Raw genomic sequence first — 26949 nt, forward strand, 5'->3', positions numbered from 1 at the left:
TCTGATCTTCTTCAAGGAGCTATAGTTTGTCACCCTCAGACATTTCGGCATCTGTTCCTTTCAGTTCTTCTTCAAGAATTTCAAGTGTTACTGACATTTACACTGTTTGTTCTAAAACCACATTTACACCGGTTGCTCTAACACCACGGATAAGATGGGAGATGCTGTTACATCTCCCACTGATCAGAAACATTTGTTGCTGGGAACATATAGAGTGTTTATAGTAGAGCTGATAGCCATTAAAAGAGCCTAGTATTTTGTCAGTAACCTGCCCGAGCCATTTCTTAATTTGTAGTGACTGTGAGCAGTCTCCAGGCTGTTGATCAGTGTTACTCTTGTCACCCTGTGATAACTGCTGTTCATGACCTTCTCCCTGATCTTAGTCATACTGCCTGCTCATTTGTCTTTCTCTGGATCCCAAATCATGTGGATATCCCAAGGAGTGAATAGGCCAGCTATTTAGCTACAGAACCAATTACTCGCCCAACATTCGTTTTGGCAATCCCGGGTGCAAATAAGACCTCTCCTCACTCAAATGTGGAACATCATTTGCTAGGCTACTGCTGCCACTAATATACTCTGCACTATCAAGGAGACTACTGTTGCATGTTGCTGCTCCTCCTCCAGTTTCTCCAAAAAGGAACACCCCGTCCTAAATCATACTGGATTAACCTGGTGTTTCATCGTGTATAATGAGCCTCCGGTGGCTTCACCTTCTCCGGTGGTTTCCCCTTCCTCACCTTACCCAGTGGATTCCCCCTCTCATTCCTTCCCTTTTCCCTCCCACTCTCTCATTACCCGTCCCAACTCTCACCCCATCTCTCTCTCTCTCTCTCTCTCTCTCTCTCTCTCTCTCTCTCTCTGGATAAATATTGTGAAATGTAATTATTAAAGTCTTCTTTACAATTTGGGAACTTTATTTGTTAGATGCTCTTTCTCTTTTTGTCACCTCTCATGTAAAATCGTGTTTTAATTGTTAAACTGTATTAGCATGTGTACTAATTTATTGATTAACTGTTCACTGTTCAATGCTTCATGTATAAGATTTTATCAATTTATACAAAAATATATTAGAAATCTAATACTTTCTTAACTTTTGTCTGTCTGGCCTTGTTGAAATTCATAGTCCTTATGTGTACTTGGAATAAACTTCCTTCAACTATTTATATCAGATTTTAAAATTTTATTGAAATATTTTTATTTGCAGGAAAAGTTTGCTATTGTTTTCCATTTTAGCTTCTTCCCCCCCCTCCCCCCCTCCTTCCCCTTTTTTTCTGCATATTGTCTCTTGGCATGTGTTGTATTAAACTGTTCGAAGTTCGAGGCTTTTAATGTCCTCTGGAGAGGAAAAACAATAATAATAATAGTGATGGTGTGTGTGTTTGTGTGTGTGTGTGTGTGTGTGTGTGTGTGTGTGTGTGTGTGTGTGTGTTTAATCTTAGAAAGGTAACTATTAAACAAAATTCTACACCCATATATACAACTGACATTCAGTGCCCTATCTGTATGCTGCATGGTAGGTTATAATCAGAGAAAATGTATGCAATAATTGATTTTATGAAATTATTATTATTGCTGCTATATTCTAATCTCTCTCTCTCTCTCTTCTCTTCTCTTCTCTTCTCTTTATCTATTTGTGTCTCAATCTCTCTGTTTACTATTACTGGGAACTGTAATTTAACAGATGTTAATAGAAACCATGGTTTTTTATGTGAATAATGGAAATGATTTTGGTACAGCTTGTTACTTGGTATATATCTTTATTTGTGAAAAATATGGATTTTTGGTAATTAATATACTCTGTTTAATATTGGTCCCTGATTGAGAACAAAACTATAGTGTTATTCGAGATTTTAACAAATTTTGGTTTTTGTTTTGAATTGTTCATTAGATGTGCATACACTTTACTTGAATCTTCTCTTGCTTCCAATATGTGTACATAACAAAAACTTCACATGTGATCAAACTTGCTGAATGTCTTTCGATCTTGGATCTTCAGGCAGTTTCCATTGGGATGATAGGGCCTTGGTTTTGACATCATACACATATACCCATGTTCCATCACCTGTTATAGTCTTCTTTAGAAGCTCTTGATCATCGTCAGCTTCATTCAGCAATGCCTTAGTGATGTCTACCCAGTCATTTTTGGTCGAAATTAAACAATTTCAGAACAAATTTTGCTGATACATGTTTCATGCCCAAAACATCTGAAAAAAATTACTTGGCATGAATCAAATAATATGCCAACATCATCAGCAACCGTTCTAATGATGATTCGGTGGTTTTCGAGAACCATTTCCTTCAATTCTTCCTTACTGTCATCAGTAATTTATGTGCTAGGGCGTCCAGGACAGTCATCATCTCCAACATCTTTTAGACCCTCCTTGAAATGTTTTTATCCCTTGTAACTCTTATCTTACTCATAGCAGATTCACCAAGAGCCACAATCAACATTTCGAATGTGGTGCTGCACTTCATTCCATTTTTTGAACAAAATTTAATGCAAATTCTTTGATCCACCTTTATCTAAAGTAAAAATTTGCCGAGTACTTGAAAAGTTTATAACCTTTTCAAGTGTTAACAATAAACTAAATTGAAAACAGCTGAAAATACAAACATACATCAGGAACATGTGTACCAACAAGATAAAAAAATTTGAAGATCAAATACATAAAGACTGCAAGCTTAGAAAATTTCCTTTACTTTTTGATCGCACCTCGTATAGTAGAAATTAATTATGATAATAGTTTTAAAATATTTTCATGATTAATTTTAGTCTGTATGTTTAAAACAACCAAGTCAGAAAACAACTTTAACTGAAAACAATCAAGTATTTTGCTTGTTGGATTGTTCAGTGTTCACATTACCCGTGAAGTCTTCAGTGCTTGACAAGATGTCTACCATGAAATTGTTTAGTGCTGTGTCACCACTGTCTCACTTTGAGAAACTGAAAGTGATTTGTACTGTCATTTAGATGTATACATGTCCTGGACATTGTCATATAGTATATTTAAAACACAGAGACAGCTTTCCAAAGTAAAAACTCAGTTATCGTGCAACAGTGTAATTTTACCAAATGAATAAGTTGAGTCTTTGCAGAGTGAATGCCGTTGTGTATTGCTCACAAAGTGGTGGTGGTGGTTATTTTATGATTTTACGCAGAAATCCATCATTTATCATCACCTTGCTGGTTAATTACGAAGGTCCAATTTATGGAAAAATCATAAAACTTGTCATTTTTCTTCATAAGATGTGACTTTGTTTAAGTCAGTCTCACAGGAGCTGCTTGGTGTTTTACTTTTTTGTAGCTGGATTAGCTGTGTTCGAAGGGTTGGAAGCGCAAGATCATCATCTGTGAAACAGATTTTTGGAAAAATTAATTTTATATCATGTAAGAAATGCGGAAGGGAAAATTGGCAATGTGCACAGGATTTTTTGTGTGCCTTTACAATAACTGCACCATCACTGGATTCTATAACTCTTCTCAGTTGCTTTGAAGCATCAAATTTCACAGGATACATACTACATGTCCTCAGGTTGGGAGGCGATATTCAAAAGCTGTTACCCAGCTCAGCACATTTGTGAGACATTGCCATTATTACAGACATAGATAGAAAAACAGATAATAAATGTGGCACCATAATTTTGGCACTACATTTATATTCAAGAAGAGTATGGCTCAAATATTTTCAGGCTATTGTAATTATACTGTTGGCCATCAGAATTGCAGTGCCATGAAAGTGACCTGCAGCAAATGCCAAATTGGTATTAAGTATACTACGTGCTTGGGTATGCAGGTGATAAGCATGTCACTGCAACCACCCACAGTAGATAGGAATAACGCCTTCTACATTCTGTATTTAAGGAAAGATTACAAAGCAACTTCCTCAGGTGTTGCAGTTGGACAGCAGCTGTATTGTAGTGTATTGTGGATATGATTTATCATTCCACAATATTACTCACTTTCCTCCAACTGGTGAACTGATCTATACAGACAGCTATAGAGGGACATACAGTTAAATGAGGACTCCGAACTATGGTGTAACTTCATATTTTCACATTGGCAAAAATTACCAGAATGTAAGATGTTTCAAGTAACATGTAAACATCCTAGGCCAAAGAAGGAAACATAGGGTCCGTTATCTAGCACATTGCCACTGAGTCACTGATTGGATATTATATTTATTTTCCTCTGTCCTATAAACGTGCGTACCCAGTGAATTTCTTTATACCTGCTATGCAATCTCTAATCCAAACAATGGTGCAGTTTGCCATTGTTCACATGTACAAAGTAGTGCACAGTTTTATTTTGTACCCATAATGTTGCTTCTGAAAGTGTTCTCTAGCAGAGTAATTAGTATACCTTTTTGATATGAGGAAACTTATAATAATTTGCTAGAGTAGCGTTTGTGTTGTGATGAAATAGTATTAGTTTTATTACCATTTTGATATGAGGAAACTTATAGTAATTTGCTAGAGTAGCATTTTTGTTGCTATGGAATAGTATTAGTTTTATACTTTTTTAAACTGTGAAGGTGTTTAAACTTAACTTTCTGTATTTTCTTTCTGATGTGTTCTATTAATTGTGCTCTTCTGTTTCTTCTGTGATGTAATAATCTGTAATATCACTCTGCATATTTCTTCTCTCTCTCTCTCTCTCTCTCTCTCATCAGTTTAAACTTTTTTTGGAATTCTTATAAAATTAATATATGCTGTTAGCTTTGCAAGTAAATATGTATTACATTGTTTATGAACAGTAAATATTACAAGGATTGCAGAATTTTGTAAGTATTGTAAAATTTTTCAAATAAAGTATGTGGATCTGTTATTTCGCATTGCAGGACTCCGCATAAATGGCCACTCAAAACATCGTTCTGGGCACGGATATGAGTCATCATCAATGCTCAGTTCTGACTTGGAATCCACTAGTTTCTTGGAATCTGAGGATGATGTATCCAGTAGAATTACGACAACAACAGGAAGAGCAACGAATCTGTCGGTTGACAGGCAAACTCTTGGAACAGGTAAGTGCATTAAACCCCAGTTTTGAGCTGTTTGTTTGAACTCTTGTCACAATCAAGAATTGCATGTATATGTTGATGTCTTCAGCTGATGTAATATAATTCTGTCTCTGATGGAGAAGTTTCTGCTCATCAATTTGACACATAATTAGCCTGAGAAGCAAGTGGCTAACATTTTGAATCTTTGGAGTTGTTGTGATTTAATTTTTTGTGTTTACTCTAAAGCACAAAAGCTAATTTCTTGATGGTTCCTTAAATGAGAATCTATCAGTTTTCTCTCTTTGTCCATTTCTGAAATGCTGAAATGAGTAAGTGCTCCATGTCAATAATGGCTATTAAACCCAAACAGAGAAATCTGAAGAGCCTTGCTTTGTGTTATAGTCTGGTGGAGGTGGTGTGTGTGTGTGGGGGGGGGGGGGGGGGGGGGTGCATGAGCATGCGTGCATTTTTTTTTCAAGAACCATTAATATAGTCTGCATTAAAGCATTAATTGATAGTCCCTCTCATCTTTTTCTTAACAAGTTATTGTTCAGGAAAAAGACAAAGATATTGTACATTAAAAAGAAATATTTAAATTTACTACAAAAAAACAAAAAAAAAGAGTTCACTAACTGTTTAAATTCAGGGTGTTTTCTCACCATTATTTCATAGGTCTTTTAGCAATGTAAATGAACAAAGCAGCCCTGAAGGATAGTTATTGACTACCTAAATATAATATCCAGCTATGAAAATAAGCTTATCACTATTTAACTGTAAAGGATACTGCTGATTTGTTGAACACTTTCTAAATTCAGTAGCTAATCAAGGAGAAATTTGGTATAGAAATTAAAGTTTTAGGGTTTGTCACTGGAATTCTATGAGACAGTTCAAAATAATTGGAAGATAAGTTGAATGGTATGAGGTCGCAAAATGAACTCCGACAAAAGTAAAACAAGGGTAATGGAATGTAGTCAAATAAATAGAGATGCTGGAGGCATAAGATTCTGCAATGAGACACTAAAAGTAGTAGATTAGTTTTGTTATTTTGACAGCAAACTAACTGATCATGACAGAAGTAAAGAAAATAAGTGCAGACTGGAAATAGCAATAAAAGATATCCTGGAAAAGCAAAACACGTTACCATCTAATATAAATCGAAATGGTATGAAGTATCTTCTGAAAGTATTGTGTGCAAGTGAAATGTGGACAATGAACAGTACAGGCAATAAGAGAATAACATTTGGCATGTGGCATTTACAGAGGAGTGTTGTAAATGATATGAATAAGGTGAGTTACTTATTAAGAGGTAATTAGAGTCAAGCTCTCGTCAACCTCAACATTGGTTTGAACACTACAGTGCAGTCCTATTGTGGGGGGGATGATGATATGCTCTTGCCATCCTCTGGCCTTTGAACTGACTTCTTCAGCCAGTTATAATGAGGCTACAGTTTATTGTGGACTCTGAACCTTGTTGAAGCTTCAGTTTTTTCACATTAATAAACATTGTCAAAGGCGAAAGAAGTAATAAGTAACAGATAAAATCTTTAGGTTGGTTCAAGAATCAAACCTCCAGACCTTTGGATCCATAGTCTAGCAGCATGGGGGGAGTGGGGGGGATAATTTGACTAAAAGAAGGAATATGCAGGAGTCATCCTGAGGCAACAAAGTGTAATTAATTTGATAATGTAAGAAAGTTAGGGGTAAAAAATTTATCAAGGTAGACTGAGGCTTGTCTGTTATAAGTGGTTTCAAGAGTATGTGGGTTACTGAAGTTATGCAGTGATGTCAAGACTGGTACAGAATAGACTAGCTTGGAGAACTGCATCAAACTAGCCTTTTGAAATGAAGTCCGCAACAACAACAACCACCACAACCTCCTCCTCCTCCTCCTCCTCCTCCTCCTCCTCATTAAAGTCTGGGCATTATGTGTGTTGTGATGTTTCTAAACATAGGAAGCAGGTGTGCTGGTATGAATTTGTTGTTGTCTATTATGAACCACATTAATACATGTAATAACAATGTTCAAAGTGAAATTTTGACAGTAGCATTCAATCTCCTAGTAAATTTGAAGACCAATGGGCCTAAAGAGGCTCTAAGAATACTCTGTCTGTGACAAAGTATCCAACTTGTGTTTCATGTTAGTTTAGGTTTTTTTTATTTTATTGTTAATTCCTTGAAAGTAACACACCTACATGTAAACTGTTTGTCCATCCTTGCCTAACTCAAGGTGAAACTGTCTGATTTATCTAGCGTAATATCCTTTGGTTTTGGATTACTGTAGTTCATTGTCGTGTATTTATTCCAGAATGTAAGAGATGCATCTGAAAAGTTTGGTGAATGGTCTCAAAAAATACGTGAAACAAGTGTTACAAATAATATACTTTTACTGACCTTGAAAGTAATCACCATTTGCTACTGCACCCTTCTGACATCGCTTGTAAAGCTGTTAGAAACTGTCAGTAAACACTTCTTGTGGAACCGGTTGAAGCACCATGGTCACCTGTTGTTGGAGATGTAAAATGCCTGTGAATGTTCGTGAATACTTTCACTTTCTCTGCGTACCTTTAGCCCTTCTGCTTTCATTCTCAAAGACAGCCGCTGATTGTCTGCAAGTGTCTATCACACATTTGTGTCGTCGTAAAATGGAGCAATGCATTAACATGAAGTTTTGCTCCAAATTACAGAAAAAGCGATGGAGACTCGAGGACTGTATCTGCAAGTGTATGGTGTTGAAGCAGTGAGTAAAAATGGCGATTTTGAGTGGTTTAAGAACTTTAGAGGTGAAAATGATGGTGCGAGGGTGAGCCACATTCAGGTCAACACACACGATCCCAGAAAACATTAGACTAGTGCAACAGATGCTTGCAGATGATTGGCAGCTGTCGTTCTGAATAACAGCAGAGGTGTGAAGATAAGCAAAGACATTGTAAGCACTATTGTTAATGAACATTTGCAGACAATTCAGATATCTAACAACACATGACCATGGTGCTGAGAGCTATTCTACAGGAAGTGTTTGCTGACAGTTTCCAACAGCTTTACAACTGATGTTGGAACTGTGTTGTAGCTAATGACAAGTGCTATGAAGGCCAGTAAAGGTATTTTGTTTCTAATTCTTGTTTCCTTCATTTTGTGATACCATTCACAAAACTATTCAGATGCACCTTGTAGTTTGATAAGTTTTGTTTCCGATTGTATGAAACTCTTCAGAAGCACACAGTGTAGGACACAGTTTGACTAAGAACAAAAAGAAATTGGGCTGAAATGTCCTCAGTTACACATTCACAAAATCCAGTTGCACCAGCTGTAATGATTGGTCTTGCAGCTTGTAACACCAGAATGAACTTAATTGAATGGCCTCTTATGTGGCCAGGGGGAAAGGTTTCATCAGACATGATCATTCCTTTGAATTGTGTGAAGTATTGAATTCTACCACACCACATTCACAATCTTGTTGCTGTGGTTGTCCTATGAGTCTCTCACATGTCCTAAGAAACTTCAGGCATATGTTGTAATATTGCTTGGTGATATACAGAGAATGAGCTTAAGATAGTTTGTTCCTGTAATACAGCCACAGAGTAAAGGGAATGGTTTAAGTTATGGATCTTTAAGATCTTAAAATTTCTATTTATCACTGACAATGGGACTGCACTTAATTGTCATGACCAATTTTGCCCAAATTTATAGTATATGCAGGGCTTGGCCAGAAATGAAAGTAGCATAAGTGGGAGCTCCAGATAGCCAAGCATTTAGAAAAAACACATTTTTGGTGTGGGTCGGGTGAGATGTCAGCCACTAATGTCAGCTTAATTTATAGCCAACAGTTGGTGCAGTGAAAAGAGCACAGAATGGTAGTCCAAGGGTCGTGGGGGAATTTCAAATTGACATTTGAAGGACACTGCAAAAGTAAGTCATAGTGAACATATCTGTGGAAACTGAGTCAGAACTCCTCATGGTGATTGCCCTTGTGAAAAACTTTCACTGTGCAGAAACTGCCCAGACCTACACCATCCCAAGTTGTAAGTATGCTCGATTTTTCAAGATAAGACATTTAATTGCTGTCATACTTTGAATCCTAAATAATATGAGCAAAAATTTTGCTAAATTTAATAGTAGCAATTAATCTGTTCAAATTCAATGACAATTCCATAAATTAGTATGCTGTTTGAGGGACCACATCCCTGGAACATTTCCCATACCTCATCAGTGGAAACCACTCTGCTGATGCGGTTGGTGGCTCTCCATCCTTCTCCCTTGTCAGTGGAGGGGCGGTGTATCCCGCCCTCTCTCCCCAATATCCCCATAGCAGTCTTCCTCATGTATTTTAACTATCTCACACATAGTCAGTGGCAGAATGGAGTAAGAGCATTGGGCCATATAACTATTCCAATGTATTCATGCCTATATGTACAGCCAGACAAGCACCCAAAAGAATTAAAATCTTCAAACAAAATTGAAAATGTAAAGGAAAAGAAAAGATGTAAGTCAAGAACCTGTGTGACAATACCATTATATCTTGAATCTTTCCCTACAGACCAACTATCTGTAGATATTGCTGTTACACTAGTCTTACAGGAAGCCTGGGAAGCAACAGTGGTTTGAGAGGGAATTTTGGGCAAGGCAATTTGTTTAACAATGATACAATGGAGCTGTAACAGCTATTAACATCTGGCTAAAATCAAGCAGTTAGTGTGTGTTTTCCCCATAATAAATGTTGCTGTGCAGGAATCTTTGTTATTGGAGGGTTACCTGCCTACATTCAGGAACAACCATGTTTTTAGTAACAGTAGAGAGATCGCATTGAGGGCTTAGAAGGTATTTGCACATTGGTAGGGTCATCCACTTTTAGTAATAAAGTACTATAGAATACTGCTTTTGAGGTCATAGTTGTTAGAATCTACCTACCTTGGTAATTATTTGCAACTTGTACCTCCAACCCAGATAGATATATACACTAGGGTGACAAGTCGTGGGATACCTTCTAATATCGTGTAGAACCTTCTTTAGGCCATCATAGTGTGGCAACTCGACGTGGCATGGACTCAACCCAAGTCCTTGGAAGCCCCCTGCAGAAATATTGAACCATGCTGTCTATGTAGCTGTCCATAATTTGGAAGTTTTGTTGGTGCAGCATTTTGTTCACCAACTAACCTCTTAGTTATGTCTCATAAATGTTTGACGGGATTCATATTGGGTGAAGTGATGGGCCAAAACATTCACTCGCATTGTCCAGAATGTTCTTCAAACCAGTCGCTAACAAATATGGCCTGGTGAAATGTTTGGGAACATGAAGTTCATGAATGGCGGCAAATGGTTTACCAGTAGCTGAACATAACCATTTCCAGCCAATGACTGGTTCATTTGGACCAGAGGACCCAGTCCATTCCATGTAAACGCAGCCCGTTCCATTATGGGGCCACCACCAATGTGTACAGTATCTTGTTGACAACTTGGGTCCATGGCTTGGTGGGATCTGCACCACACTCGAACCCTATCACCAGCTCTTACCAACTGAAATTGGGACTTGTCTGACCAGGCCACAATTTCCCAATTGTCTAGGGCCCAACTGATACGATCACAAGCCCAGGGGAGGTGCTGCAGGCGATGTGCTATAAGTAAAGGCACTCACGTCAGTCATCTGCTGCCATAGCCTATTACTGCTAAATTTCACTGCACTGTCCTAAAGGATACATTCGTTTACATCTCAAATTGATTTTTGTGGTTATTTCACACAGTGTTGCTTGTCTGTTAGCACTGACAACTCTCCTGCAAACACCACTGCTCTTGGTCATTAAGTGAAGGCCATCGGCCACTGTATTGTCTGTGGTGAGAGGTAATGCCTGAAATTCAGTATTCTCAGCACTCTCTTGACACTGTGGATCTCGGAATATTGGATTCGCAAATGATGTCCGAAATGGGATGTCCCATGCATGTGGCTCCAAGTACCATTCTGTGTTCAAAGTCTGTTAATTCCTTTCGTGCTGCCATAATCACATTGGAATCCTATCCACAGAAATCACCTGAGTACAAATGACAGCTCCGCCAATGCCCTGCCCTTTTATAACTTGTGGACACAATTCTACTGCCATCTGTGTATGTAGATATCACTATTCCATGACTTTTGTCTCTTCACCTACATTAAAACCCTGTATTTACAAATATTCTTTTAAGGAATCCACACTTTTCATGAGTATTTCTGCCAGTTCCTGTTACATTTCCATAAGAACATAGTTACTGACATATGGGTTTAACAAACTCCGCTTTAAGAAAAACTCTGTTTTCAAAGATTATATATTAAACAGTTCGCAAACTGAAACCAAGTTATCATTTGATTCTTAACATTTTTTAACAAGTTTTGTGAAATTGGTGTTACAGAAAATATAATTCACAATTTTTCCCCCATCAGATGTTATAGTTTTTGGTTGATAATTTCAAACATGTCAATTTCCGCACATAGGTCACTTTACCCAACATCCCAGAAAATGTTTCTATCTATTGCTCACATTGTGTTGTTTATTGTAATGTTGAATTCGACACTGCAAAGTTTGCGTAGTTGTGGCTTTCAAATGCCACTGCGCAGATTCAGCAGAAGCTGACAAGCATTTGTGATGTTGAAGACACTTAGAATGTTAAACTTGTCGACTTTTTAAATAAATATGATTTGGTACCATCTTCTCTGTAGGCCATGAAATGAAAAAAAGAAGGCATTCCCTGAATGCTGAAACTTACTGGCCTCCTACACTTAAAAAAGAGAGAACATTCATGCTTCATTTTTTAAATGAACCTACATACTTTCAGTTAAACTGCATAGTTATCTATTAAAAAAAATTTTTTTTTGTGGTTATCTGGTATAAAGCTACATTCAGTTTTCCCCTCAGTTCTGCCATATCCATGATGCTAAAGTAACAATGGAGAACAGAGACAGAAGAGCTGCAGTTTGTTGTGTGGTTGAAGCTGAAGATAAAAAGTTGTTTATTTTCTGCACTACAACTTCATGTCAGCCTACAGAAAGTTCTACTTTTTGTATTAAAACTTCTTATACAGCTGCTTTTTCCCCCACACAATTGGAATATGAAATACATAGTCATGAACATTCCAGAAGCTTTCAGTAAAATCCAAAAGCTCATTTTTTTTCCGTGGATTTAATGATGGTAACAGGATAGGTTCAGGTGACAGACAACAATAAGTGTAAAAAGTGTGGAATTACTGGAGGGAACTGAGTAGTTCAGTCACTAAAGACTAGTCTCTCGCCCAAGCAGATTACCAGTTAGATCTGGTAATTTTACAGTTTATTACTTACGTGTGATACCATACGTGATAAACTGCCCGGCTTAAATGTAGATGTGTAGGTTCCTTAAGGACTTTAAAACCATCCTCTTAAAATAAATAAAATAAAAATAAAAAAGAAACTGCCATAACCTTTCTTACCAAAATATAAGTGTAGAAAGGTAAGCAGTAGACTTGAAAAGTAGCGAACATTGGAAAATGTATATTTTGATACAGTTAATATTGGATTTGGGTCTTGAAATTTTTTTTTGCTGATGGAACTGTGGTTTACTGTAATTTACAGGATGTTTTAAAAATTGCTTTCACAAACTTTAGGGGCACCGTGTTTCTTCCTGCTGCCTGTACAAGTCACCTGTAGATGTGGGCATAATTCATCCTGTGTAAGCTAAATACAGAGAGAAGAGATGATGATTATTATTATACTTCCGCATGCTGTTGCAGATATTCGAGCAAGTGTGGCATTACAGGACTTGGTTGCAATGATGACATCCTAGCTTTTGCACACCAGATTTATGTAAGTGACTGTATGATGCTTGTGGAAAGATCAAATCAGAGATAGGTGAAGGGGGGGGGGGGGATGATTGTGATGATGAAGAGGCAGAGAAGAGGAGGATTCAATTGCACTAAGCTTTTACACATTCCATGTAGATGAGTTGGCTCTAGCCAGTGTCAACCACCTACAGCAACACTTCGTGTCAGTATGTTATTCTGGCGCGGAAAGGGAAATTACACTTACTGATAAATGCCTATTGAGTTTGTGAAAAATGTGTGGTATTAAAATATATTTTAGAACTTGCTAGGATTAAGTCATGTGCATTTATGATTAAATAGTGCTACCTATATGTCTTAGAAATATCCAAATTATGTTTATGGGTCACTTAATTAGCGAACTGGAGCTAAATCCAAATTTAACTGAAAAATATTTTAGTCCCCAGAGATTTGGTTAAAAAGTGGTTGTACTGTATTCATATGTATTATAAAAATGGATCTATGTATACATGTACATATGTTCCACCTCTCCTCCTGAACCATTTGACTGATTTCAACCAAACTTGGTATACCTATCACTTACTGTCTGGAAAGAATCACTGTGGGGATACAAGAACCGCCTACCTATCAAGGGGATGGGTGTGGGTGTGAAAAAGCAGTGTAGCCTACCAGGTGTGAATACCCATACTTTAATCAACCATTAATTGATGCTGAGAGCACTTAGCGATTTGCCACAAACTTTACACACAACTGTAATTTCAAACAATCGTGAAACTTTTTCTCACATACAACCTCCAAAAAATAATTAAAGGAAAAAAGTTTATCGCTTACTACATTTTCACTGTTTGTACAGTAAAACTGCAAAATGAAGAATGATATTTGAATTTATTACTTCTTTACTGCTAATTACATTTGACACACATTTGCAGACAGTATTTTCATATACCACTGAATGAATCTGCAAAATTATATCATTGTATGATACACAGTTCAGAAGATATGGCATCATAGACATTGACCAGTATGAAAATGAAACTACAGAGTAAAATTCACTAAAAATACTAGTGAAATATGTGTGGTACATGTTAAATATGTGTGAGGTATATTTGGCATGTGCATATGTGGGCAAAGGCCCAGGGGGAAAGCTCATCTCAAACCCCCTGGAATTATTTCAACCAAATTTGGTACACACATGAGTTATACTATGGAAAGAAATATTGTTGGGGTAAGAACCACCAGCCTCCTGTTGGAGAGGGGGTGGTGATATAGAGAGAGAAGGAAGAGGAGCAGGTGGACACAGATGGGAAGGGGTGGGATTGACAGAGATGGGAGGCAGGAGGATATGGACAGAGAGAGGAGTAGGAGGAGATAACAGAGAGAGGGGAAAGAGGAGATGGATCAGTAGAAGATTAAATACATACCTGGGCAACACTGAGTATTCAGCTAGTATTTAGTAAAGACATGGAAGAACTATATAATAGTTACCCCTTCCCTGGTGGGTGATTTCAAGGAGACATCACTCCACTAGTAATCTAATTTTATATGAATGGCAGAGAGCAAAACTAAATCATTTAATCAAACAACAGAAGCAGAATTATTGAAACAGTATGAAGTGTCGATTAATGGATGTAAAAAAGATGCCAAAGTGTGGACAAAATTGTGACACATTGACAGACCTTCTATCCCTGCTGGAATATCTGCAGTGTTAGCTTCAGGAGTATTTCATACTAATCTTTTCAACATAGCCAAACTACTGGTGAGTTGTTATGCTAAAATGCCATCTTAAAAAAAAAAAAAAAAAAAAAAAAAAAAAAAAGAAAACCACACAGCTTTTACTTGGAATCACATTTTAGCAGGACATATTATTGTATCTTTTAACACCTGACAGATAGAGATGTATAATGCCCTTTTACAGACTTCACAACCTTTGTGACGATTTTTGACAACATTTGGCAAGGGGAAATTTTTCCCAACCAGTGGACTGAAAGTACAATTATACCATTGGACCAAGATTGAAAATTGGTAAATCAATCACTCACTCACTATAGACAACTTCAGACCAATCATTTCAGTGATGACCATATGTAAAGCCATGGAATGAATGAATGAATGGTTGGTCATAGATTTCTTTGGTGTCTGGAAAAAAGAAACCTGCCTTTAACATTTCAGTGCAGATTTCGAAGGTTCAGATCCACAACCAACCAACTTTTACGACTGGAGTTTGCTGTCAAAGAGGCCTTCACACTTGGGTGACACCAGCTTGCAAGGCAACTTACCATCTGTTGTTAAAAATTTGTCACCCCATTGGCATTTCTGAGTTAAAGTTGGTACAGCCATTATTTATCAACATGTACAGGAAAACAGGATTCTACAGGGTTCAGTCTTGAGTGTTACCCTCTTCGCAGTTACCATAAATAGAATTTCTACTGTTTCGGGATGAAATATGTTGGCATCCATGTATGTCAACAACTTGTGTGTGTACTACAGTTACACTTTAGTATTCTCAATGGAATATCGTCTTCAGACAGCCTTTCAGAAGACATAGGCATGTGCCCAAAATCAAGGGTATAGTTTTTCGCCTACAAAATCCTCAGTCATTCACTTTTGCAGAATTCGATCAGCCCACCGGCACCTTGTCAGCTTACCTCAGTCCAGACAGTAATGACAAATCATACCTCACTATACTTGAAGTCTTATGTTATTAGTCTTTATCACCTGTTTTACAAGGTTGGCTTGATATGTCTGGTAAATTTCTGTGAAAGAATTGAACATTTTTGTTGCTACTTCATGATTGGTAAGCTTGATTATTCCAGGGAACATATAAAGAATTTCAACAATGTACAGCATTCAGTTCATTGTTGACAGCCGTCTGAATTGATCAGTATGTCGACTGCGATTGAAAATGGAGGAAACAGTGTTTCATGCCATTATTAAACATTTTCATTTGAAGAGTTGCATGCTGTGGCTTTCTAGTTATGGTAACCGCAAAGGAAACTATTGACAGAATCCCTGATATGGTAGTGCAAGACCACCAGATGAAAATTCGTGAGGTTGCTGAGATTGTAGGCATCTCAACTGAGGGATGCATAATATCCTGCTTGGAGAATTGGCTATGAAGAAGTGTGAGGGGTAGGTGCCGTGACTGCTCAGTCAACCAAAAGCAGATCCAGCACAATGTTTCAACACAATGTCTGTTGATGTTTTATCACAATTCACAAGACTATTTGTGACATTTGGTGAAACCTGGATCCATCATTACACACTAGATTAAAACTGCAGTCAAAACACTGGACAGAGGCTGGTGAAATTGCACTGAAGAAGGCAAAGGCCATTTTGTCAACTGATAAGGTGATGGCCACTTTTTTTGGGATTCCCAAGGAATAATCCTCATAGATTACTTGGAAAAAGGCAAATCTATAACTGGACCCTATTATCCATCATTGTTGGAGCATTTGAAACTTGTGGTGGCTGAAAAAAGACCAAGTTTGACATGCAAAAAAGTGTTCTTTCACCAGGATACTGCATCATCTCTCACATCAGCGATGACAACCTCAAAAGTGCATGAATTGGGCTTTGAATTGGTTCCTCGTCCACTCTATTCACCAGACTGAGGCCCAGGTGACTTCTTCCTGTTCCCTAATTTGAAACTTTGTCTTGCTGGGAAGAAATTTTTGTCAGATTAGGAAGCGATTGTTGCAATCAAAGAGTATTTTGTAAAGTTTGACAGAACCAATTTTTCCAAGGGGATGAAAAAGCTGAAGGGCCACTGGACAAAGTTTATATGTCTCAAAGGAGACCACGTCCAGAAATAAGGTGAGTTGTTTACGAAACCAACATTTTTCTTGCTTTTTTACCAGACTTATCAAATCACCCTTGTATATCAAATTATTTTTCCTGTGTGTGATGCCTCTCATAGTGTCATTTCAGAGGAAGGAAGGAGGTATAGTTATGGCTGTAGGCTATAGTGCTGAAGAAATAAAAATATGAATTTACCATAGCATATGTTTTGATTATATTGAAAATGTTTTTGTTGTTAGTGGAAGCATGTAATACCATGAAACCTGTATACTGCATGTCTCGTATTCTGCACTCAAAAACAATCATCATCTTTTGTGTCATGGTGCAGTCAATAGTTACTGCTTTTTTTACTGTATAGTAAATGTTAATTGTTGTACATTCCCTTATAGGCTCTCTTACAACCCCAATTGAAGAGTATAGTAGGTAGTATGTTTACAGCATGTGTCTTAGGATTTAACTTTATTTTTCTTCTCGTTTTGATAGATCACAGTAGTGTTTCAAGACTGCATTTGGGACGAAGGCGGCCTCAGCGGAGGAGAAGACATAGAGCTCCACCAGCTGTTTCCAGAACGTCATCATTTTCGTCCATCACAGATTCTACAATGTCCCTGAACATCATCACTGTTACACTCAATATGGACACTGTAAATTTCCTGGGAATAAGTATTGTTGGCCAGAGTAACAAAGGAGGTGATGGAGGCATTTATGTTGGCTCTATTATGAAAGGGTAGGTCATCATTTTCTTATTGTTGTGAGTAATTACTACTTTCTATAAACACAATCTTGTGGCTTTTAAGAATTCTTGATAAATTTAACAGTTTGTGCTGTTTAATTTCTGAGAAGAATTAGATAATGCGAAGTTATGGATTTCTCACAGCTTCAGTGACAGTGATCCTTGCGTTGGGATTGTAAATAAACGTTTCTCCATGAAAAATGGCCTTAAGATGGGTGTTCAGTTACTCATAGTAAATGTCATAAAGTACCACACCAGCTAGTAAACCAGAGTAAATTTTGTTAGGAATGAGTAGGCATGATTTTTTTTCATGCAACCAACCCTACCACTGATAGATGCATGCCGCTCTCGTGGTCGTGCGGTAGCGTTCTCGCTTCCCACACCCGGGTTCGATTCCCGGCGGGGTCAGGGATTTTCTCTGCCTCGTGATGGCTGGGTTTTGTGTGATGTCCTTAGGTTAGAACTACTTAAACCTAACTTTTGTGACTGTGATGCGTGCCACTTATGTGACTGTAAATCACTTGCACACTTTGTGTGCATGTTAGAACTGTTCTCAGATTTTGAAAATAGAGAATTACTCAATCATATTTCCAATTAGACATGGATTTGCCCACTCCTTCCTTATTAGTTCTTTTGTGTTTCACACCATTGGCCCCATGTGATAAGAAAACATAATTTACAGTGTCTTTACTCAGTCCTTATACTTCTACCACTGTGGATGTTTTTTGTCCTTTGCCATGTAGCCCTTAATTTCAGACCTTATAAGCTGTGTGATTAAAAGGAAACCATGACAATCTTGGAATCCTGGGACCATATTTTTTAACTAGTTCATCTGTAACCTATTAGAGGCAACTATTGTTTATTGCAAGATAAGAAATCTAATAAATTACCTTTTCTGCAGTTGTCTGATATTGGTTTTTTTCTGTTGCAGCAAGTTTTGCTGTAACTATTTGAGTGTATAGTATCAGTATACTCCTTTTTTTCCCATGAGCTATTGAAAGCCATTAGAAAAAAATGTTTTATACTGTTGAAAAATATAGTTATTTCTGAATCTTAGTAGATAATAAAAGTGTAGTGTGTTAACTGTGTACTATCACCAATGCAGTGCACTCAAAACATATTTCCACCAGATTGGAATGAGATATGCTGCCCATCCAGTGTTAAAAATAATTTTGCTATGTTAGCTACATTCTGTATACAGAAACATATGACTAGGTGTGCATTGAACGCAAGTACTCAAGTAATATGTGCAACTGTGGGAGGAGAGGGGAACCCCTCAAATGTTTGGTTGTGATCTCTCCCCCACCACCCTTGCCCTTCTCATACCATTACACTCTGCCCTACATGACAGTGCTCTTCATGTGTTCAGTATTCAGTTTCAGTATATTCACCATTGACCACTTACAGCAGAATAGGTCTGAACATTAAATATGCAATTAACAATAACTTTACAGCAAAGTTTTTACAGTTTAATTCCACTTCTTTTAGGAATATTCTTATATACTAATGTCAATGATTATTTCAAAATATTCTGTTACCTTATAAAATGGGTGTTTGAGTAACCAGTCGTAAATCTTACATTTGAAAATATTCCTGGTCCGAGCAGATGCTGGAAGTTTATTGAAGAGTTTTAAACTTATTATTTTGTGTGTGTTTGCAGTCTTTGTGAGTCTGTGTCTTGGTTTGTCGAAGTCCAGTTTGCCTCTGGTGTTGTGGGGATGTATGTTCACTCTGGTCTCGAACTCATTTAAGTTGCTTTTGACATAAAGCAGTGCTGTGTAGATGTATAGATTCACAACAGTTAATATCATGCAAGACAAGCAAAACAGCATGTGGCACACAAGTAAGAACTGCAGTTAGTTACTGCATTACACATATCATTTTATGCAGTGAAATAGCAGCCACAAAGATATTTTAATTGGAGTTTAATCTTCCTCTGTTCCTTTCAAGATAGTTTTTTTTATTTATTTATTTCAGAGCAACATAAAGAGACACGTTAGTGCTATTATGAGAAAATGTAACTCTCTCTCTCTCTCTCTCTCTCTCTCTCTCTCTCTCTCTCTCTCTCTCTCTCTCTCTAATAAATAATTTGAATTGTTTTAGGGGTGCGGTAGCCTTAGATGGTCGAATTGAACCTGGTGATATGATACTTCAAGTTAATGATATTAATTTTGAGAACATGTCCAATGATGAGGCAGTTCGTGTACTTAGAGAAGTTGTTCAGAAACCAGGGTAAGCCAAATATTTGTACTACACTAATATAGTATATATTACCATTTAGTTTCATGATAATATGTAGTGAAAATTAAGAGCTGCATTAAATTTGTTTTTGTGTGATGTTTTTTTTAAAAAATATAATGCTATTGAATAAACAGAGTGGAACTGTTGTACATAAATCCTACTCGGTGAAAAAATATTACAGCTGTCGATCACTACATACCATTATGCATTGTGTGTGTCATTTTACTAATATTGTATTTGTCTACAGAGTCAATGGCAGTGGTTGGATTTGTAACCATGATACAGTCAAATTTATTTTTATTTTGTAGACTTACTCAAGACAAGAATGTCAGTAAAAAGTGTAATGACAACACTGGGCACAGTGCAACAGCTGGAATATGCACCAATAATATTGTTTCCAGTGTAGGAAAAAGAAATGCATGATTTACATATTACAAGAGATAATTTTATACTTGCATAAAGATTTGAACAAAGAAAAAAATTGTATATACATTTTCTCTTTGATTTCCTGTTGCAATTTAAAGAAATCGTATCAACAGCAATGGAATGAATCGTACCAAATATTAGACAGAACTGCCCCCCCCCTCCCCCATGTTACACAAAACAGGTGAGAACACTGTTGCAGAAGCAATGAAAAAAACATGCCAAATTTAAAAGAACACATTGTTACAGAAGCTCAAAATTCAGTGTGAACTTTAATGTGAGGTACTTTTAATAGTTTCCACAGTTAAATTCTGGCAGAAAATTCAGAGAGATTCTGGTCATATGTGAAGTTAAGTAATGGCAAGACAATCAATACATTCACTGCACTGTAATGGTGGTAATGTTACCAACAAAGTGCCACTAAAGCGGCATTATTAAAAACTATTATTGGAAATTCCTTCATCAAAAATGAAGTAAATATTCCAGCATTCGAATCAAGAATTGCTGCCGATATGAGTGACTAAACTAGAGATCCTCGGTGGCGCAAAACAGCATAAATCACTTAAAAAAAGTAAAGTCCTCTGCTCCAGATTGTATATCAGTTAGATTCCTTTCATAGTATGCTGGCACAATAATCCATACTTGTCAACCATATACAACCACTTGCTTGACAGAAGGTCTGTACCTAAAGACAATGTTGCACAGGCAACACCAGTACTCAAGAAAGGAAGTAGAAGTTATCCAATCAGTTACAGACCCATATCATTGCTGGCGATTTGCCGTGAGATTTTGGAACATACACTCTATTCTAACATTATCAATTACCTCAAGGGGGGGGGGGGGGGGGGAACAACAACAACTACTACTGTTGACGCGCAGTCAGCCTAGATTCAGAAAATGTTATTCTTGTGAAACACAACTAGCCCTTCATTCTCACAAAGTAATGTGTGCTATTGACGGGGGATCTCGGATTGATTATGTATTTCTAGATTTCCAAAATGCTTCTGATATTGTTCCTCACAAGTGGCTTCTAATGAAATTGCATGCCTATAATGTATCATCTCAGTTATCCAACTGGATTTGCGATTTCCTGTCAGAAAAGTTACAGTTTGTAGTAACAAACAGAAAATTGTCAAGTAAAACAGAAGTGATATCTGACATTCCCCAAGGAAGTGTTGTAAGTTCTCTGCTGTCCTAATCTATCTAAATGATTTAGAAGACAATCTGAGCAGCACTCTTTGATGGTTTGCAGATAATACTGTCATTTACCATATATGTAGTAAAGTCATTGGAAGAGCAAAACCGATTGCAAGATGACTTTAGACACTATGCCTGTATGGTGTGAAAAGTGGCAGTTGACTCTAAATAAGGTAAATAGTGTTGTTATCCACATGAATACTAAAAGGAATCCATTAAATTTCACAATAAATGACACAAATCTAAAGGCTGTTAATTCAGCTAAATAAATAGGAATTACAATTATGAACAACTTAAATTGGAACGATCACATAGATAATTTTCTAGAGAAGACAAACCAAAGACTGTGTTTTAATGGCAGAACACGTACGAGATGCAACTGGTCCACTGGAGAGTGTCTATATACTATGCTTGTCAGTCCTTTGGTAGAGTATTGCTGTGCAGTGTGGGATCCTTGCCTCCTCCTTCAAAGGAGGACATCTCGTTTTCTATTATAGCAAAATTGGGGAGAGAGCATCACAGGTATGATATGCGAAATGGGGTGGGAATCATTAAAACAAAGACGTTTTTCAGTGTGGTGAGATCTTTTCATACAGTGTCAGTCTACAATGTTCTCCGAATGTGAAAATTTTTTAGTGATGCCTACCCACCTACATAGGGAAAAATGATCATTGTAATAAAATAAGAGAAATAACAGCTCACATGGAAAGCTTTAGATGTTTATTTTTCCTGTGTGCTGTTTGAGAGTGGAATGGTAGAAATATAGCATGAAAGTATACCCCTTGGCATACACTCAAGTGTGAATTGCGGAATAGTCATGTATATGTAGAAGGATAGTGTCAGAAAGTGGGAATAGAATTTGTTTATGGTACATTTTATAATAAAGTATTGATTCAGAGTATGTGTGCATTAATTGTAAAACTTGGTTGAGAAAGACTAAAAAGATAGTACTTAAACAATTACATGTGTGTTATGCTTTAGGACATGCATACTTAGAATTAGTATTTATTCCCTTTTGTTACTTGCAGTCACATGCAGTGTTAAATTATTGTTTCACTTGTAAATTTTTGTTTTGCTTTTATATTAACTCAAAGACTTTTAGTTACATTATTAATTTGTGTTTAAAATTTGTAACTTTCAGTCCTATAAAATTAGTGGTTGCGAAGTGTTGGGATCCAAATCCAAAAGGTTATTTTACAATTCCAAGGACAGAACCAGTACGACCAATTGATCCTGGTGCCTGGGTTGCCCACACAGCAGCAATAAGAGGTTGGTGTTCACATACCATAGGATATCTAATGCTGGCAGAAACATGTACAGGATATCCCAGGAGGAATGGTTGAAATTCTGGGATATGACAGGAACAATCATTTGAAGCAAAAAAGTCTAGTAAGCATGGGTTGTAAAATACTTACCTTAAGAGCTATGAGCAGTTCTTCATCTTCACTACCATGAAACACATTTCTTCTACTGAACAAGTGCTCATAGCACTTAAGGTATGTGTTTTAGACCTCATGATTTCTATACTTTTTTTCTGTTTTCGTCCATACTACCTAAAAAATGGAAAACAGAGCGCTTGCAGGAGAGAGATGTTTCACAGTATCGAAGATGTAGTAGTGCTCATGGCTCTTAAGGTATGCATTTTAAAGTCCATGTTTATCAGACTTTTTTTGCTTCAAATGACCGTTTTTCTGTTTTATCCCCAATACTGATCATTGGGCCTGTGACACCCTGCATATACAAGATAGTCACAAAAATTGTTTGTGATAATAGTGTCATTGACACTGTGTGCAGAATTGATTTGTAATTTTTGTTAATGAAACCTAAAATTTAATTCTTATGAATATTTTAGTATGACATTCTGAAATAATCCTTCTGTCAGATTGGAAAATCACATGAACATTTTTCAATATCATAATTATGTAGTTCTTGTCAGATCTTAGTACCTGTTATATTTTTAACTGATTTCTCTGAGTATGCAATGTGGCGTAGTTGTTAAAATACATAAATTCACAGCCAGGAGTACCGGTTCCCCATTGGGCCATCCAGATTAAGGTATTCTTTGGTTTCCATAAATTGATTGACAAATCCTTCGAAAAGGGCAAAGCTGATTCATTTCCCAGTCTGAGCTTGTAGTCCATCTGTTTGATATCACCAAGAGAATATTAAATCCCAGTCTTCATTTGTTAATTTCTGTACATGTTTCTCACTTTGGGTAGTGGGAATGATCATAAAAAAACTATTTATGCTTCCTGTGGTTGCTCAAATTGTGTTGTCTTTTGTGCCAATTTCTGTTGCTTTGTTAGATACGGTTATCTGCTATCCATATTATTATTCAGTATTGGGACGTCATCGACAGCTAAGAATGGTTCCATTATTTCTCATTTCTTCATATATGTGCCTCAAATATAAAAATGACAGAAGTTTGGCTCAATTTCTCGTTAAAAAGACTGTCTGTCAAGGACAGAATAGGAAGCATTATTTTTAAGGGATCAACCACTTAATTATATACCTATAGCTATTTATGACAATTTTACAAATTGCAAAAGTTTACTTCAGTATTTATACAGTTTTTATATTCTGTTTTGTTTGTTTCCAGCTTGATTTTTTACTGCCTTTGGCTATTTTGTTATGAATCCTTTCATAGACTTGTAATGCATATAGTATTGGAGTAATTTCTGTGTTAATTACATATCCTCCCTGAATATAAGCACATGTATTTCACTTCACAATTTTATGGTGTATTCATGTTTCCAAAATTGCTTAAATGTTTTACATAACCAACTGACATCTGGATGTTGAGCCTAATTTACCCATTTTGCTAAATGTTACATCCATTATTAATGTTTTCTCGTTGCTCATTTCTTTTAACATATTTTTATACATCAAGCTTGATTTTTCCATAAGTGTGGTCTACTCCCATTTCTGTTCGTATTTTCCTCCTGGCATTAAGTGTGGTGGTCTCTCCCCTCCCCCATTACAGATGGAAATTAAGTCACCTTACTGCTTCTGTCAGGTTATGGAATTGTGGTTGGTGATGTTGGTTCCTGCCCCTCCCCCCCCCCCCTCCCCGGGCCACATCTTACTCCTTACTCCTTACCCATGATAAATAAGCTTTGACCAAAATTAATGTCTGCATGTATGTCATCTTTATTTTACCCACATTGCATTTTGGAATTGTAATGCCCTTCCTCTTACATCTTACTTGTATTGTTGTTTGTTTATTTATTTTTCACTCCATATTTTGATCCCCAGATCCAGCTTAGATATTCACTGTTCATCACCCAGTTTAATCTTGCCAGGCCGGGTGGTCTAGCAGTATGGCATCTGCCTCGAAACCAACAGGTTACGGGGCAATATCGTAGTTGAGACACAGAAATTTTCATTGTGCATTTTGATCTACTCTTCACCTGTCAGTGATGTGATGAGCCACCAGATGTGACACATGGTTCAGATTCCATGTTAAACAGTAGGTCTTTTTTCCCAAGTTGGTGAACTGGGATAGATTAGGGACATGCAATTCGCTGAAGCGGCGTCCAATTAAAAGTATTGCATGTGGCCATTGTGCCACATGAAATTAATAAAATGGAATCTTGCACAGACCTTCATAAATGGGTCTTCTGATATCTTTCTGGTGTTCATATCATTTACATCTATTTGTGGAAATTTTGTTTAATCTCTCCTGGTTTCCTGTCCTTCCCACCATTTCATAACTTGATATTTAATCTCTGAATTTACGTTTATTTTAGGCCTTAATATTGCGGTCACTGCGCTAAGAGCAGCGCAATTTGTATTCTTCAACATTGCTGCCCCATCCAGTATCAGTCCTCCTCCTTTTTTCTTCACAATATAGTTTTATTGTATAATAGACTTTCCTGGCTATCAGTTTCCTGTTGCTAGCTCATTAGTCCAATAAAAATATAATTTAAGACAGGTAACTTGTGAATCAGTGAGTAGAGCCGTTGGGATCAGTAAGAAATGTAGCATTTTTTAAAGGTTTCAGCTTGGTACGTAAACAGTACTATACCTTTTTTTAAAAATATTTGTCTCTATAAAGATACTCTTGCAATTAAAAATGTAGGATTCAATCATAGAAGTATAGTGTTAAAGAAATGGTCCACATTTGTAGTTTGCCCAGATTGGCTGCATATTTACAAATATACTGTATATCTGAAAGCAGTACAAGTATCAAATTTGGAAGGAATTAGAAGATCAAAATTTGGAGAATTTAGCCAGAAGATGTAAAATTCATGTGTTGTTTCAAAATTCTGCTGGTCTGTAGTAAATGAAGACAGAGAGTATGCTAACAACAAATTATTGGTTGCATTCATGCATCAGGTCCAGAGGATCACACAGAGGCACAAGACTCCTCTTCTGTTGGATTCTATTTCCTGCTTTCAGCCACACAATTACTTGTGCTTGTTTGCAGCAAGTCCTCTGGAATCTGTTTAAACACCTTTTCTTTGATCTGTGCTGGTGGTATTCTTCTGCAGGAAATAAAATCCAAGGATTTCTAAGGCCATCAAAGTTTGTCCATTTTTAGTAGTAAATTAATTACTATTATTTACATTTTATGGCCTTCATTGGGCCACTCTAGCCAACTTTATACAAGGAATTTTTCAGTTTCCTGTCAGCCCAGCACTTCATTCTTTCGGATCTCATGCTTCTTTCTTCATCAGAAATCACTCTTTCTATTGTCTGTATGCAGTCTGGTTTGATTGTTTGTGAGTTTCCTGATTTTGTCAGTTTTGTTTCTTAGGTCTTCCAATGTAATCTGTAGCTCATCCATATCTTAGAGTTCTGTAATCCACTTAATGTTGCACTTACTGTTCCACAATTTTTCTATTATTCTCCTGATGATCCTGTTCTCTGGTGTTCTGATTAGATGTCCGAAAAACGAAATGTGTTTCTTCCTGATTGTACTCATTACTGGTTCTATTTCCTTGTAGACTGTTTCATTTGTAACTACTCTCCAGTGTCTATCTTTCTGCTACGATTTGCTGATGCACGTTCCATGATTCTTCTCTTTATTTTGAGTATTTTGTCTATTTGTGCAGTGTTAGTTGTTTTGAAGATGGTTTTAGTTGCGTATGTTATTTCTGGTTGAGTGGCTGTTTTGTAGTGTTTTAATTTTGTTGCTATTGACAGGCTCTTTTTGTTGTAGGTGTTCTTGGTGATATATTGTGCTCTAGTCAACTTGTTTATTCTGTTACGCCATGTTGACTTTTCATTGAGGTTATATATTATGATTTCTCCCAGATATTTAAATTTATATACAATTTTGATTTCTTGGTTTCCTATGGCAATTTTGTTTATGAGTGGTGGGTCAGTTAACGTGATGACTGTTTTTTCAAAGGATATTCCAAGACCAATTTTTTGTGCTATTTCCTGTAGTGAGATAACTCATTTGGTTTCCTGAATACTGTTGGACTAGAGAGCAAGGTCAGCAGCAAATCCTAGTAAATTTAAACTTATGTTGTCTTTGGGTCTTGCAGTTTGGATGTTCTTTGGGTTAGCTTTGTGCCATTCCCTCATTATGTATTCTAAAGCACAGTTGAACAGCAGGGGTGCCAAGCGATCTCCTTGTCCTAAATCTGTTTTTATGATAAATGGCCTAGAGAGTTCCCCCCTGAACTTGACTTTTGATACAGTGTTGGTAAAAGTGAGTTCTATCAATTTGATAAATTTTGTATAGAGCCCGAAATTTCTTAAGAGTTTTAACATTAAAGATCTATGGATACAATCATATGCCTTTTTAAAGTCCACGAAGGTTATTACAAG

General features: G+C 36.8%; 1 protein-coding gene across 2 annotated transcripts in view; it reads left to right on the forward strand.

The window, feature by feature from the left end:
- The window catches only part of LOC126248605 (segment polarity protein dishevelled homolog DVL-3), a 130338-nt gene that overhangs the window by 43519 nt on the left and 59870 nt on the right, over positions 1-26949 (forward strand). For both annotated transcript variants that reach the window (XM_049949743.1, XM_049949742.1), the window contains exons 6-9: positions 4842-5024; positions 17058-17301; positions 19411-19539; positions 22310-22437. In XM_049949743.1, coding sequence (XP_049805700.1) covers positions 4842-5024; positions 17058-17301; positions 19411-19539; positions 22310-22437 — 684 coding nt within the window. The remainder of the gene's footprint in view (positions 1-4841; positions 5025-17057; positions 17302-19410; positions 19540-22309; positions 22438-26949) is intronic.

The sequence above is a fragment of the Schistocerca nitens genome, chromosome 3 (genome assembly GCF_023898315.1).
Source record: "Schistocerca nitens isolate TAMUIC-IGC-003100 chromosome 3, iqSchNite1.1, whole genome shotgun sequence".
Taxonomy (NCBI): Eukaryota; Metazoa; Arthropoda; class Insecta; order Orthoptera; family Acrididae; genus Schistocerca; species Schistocerca nitens.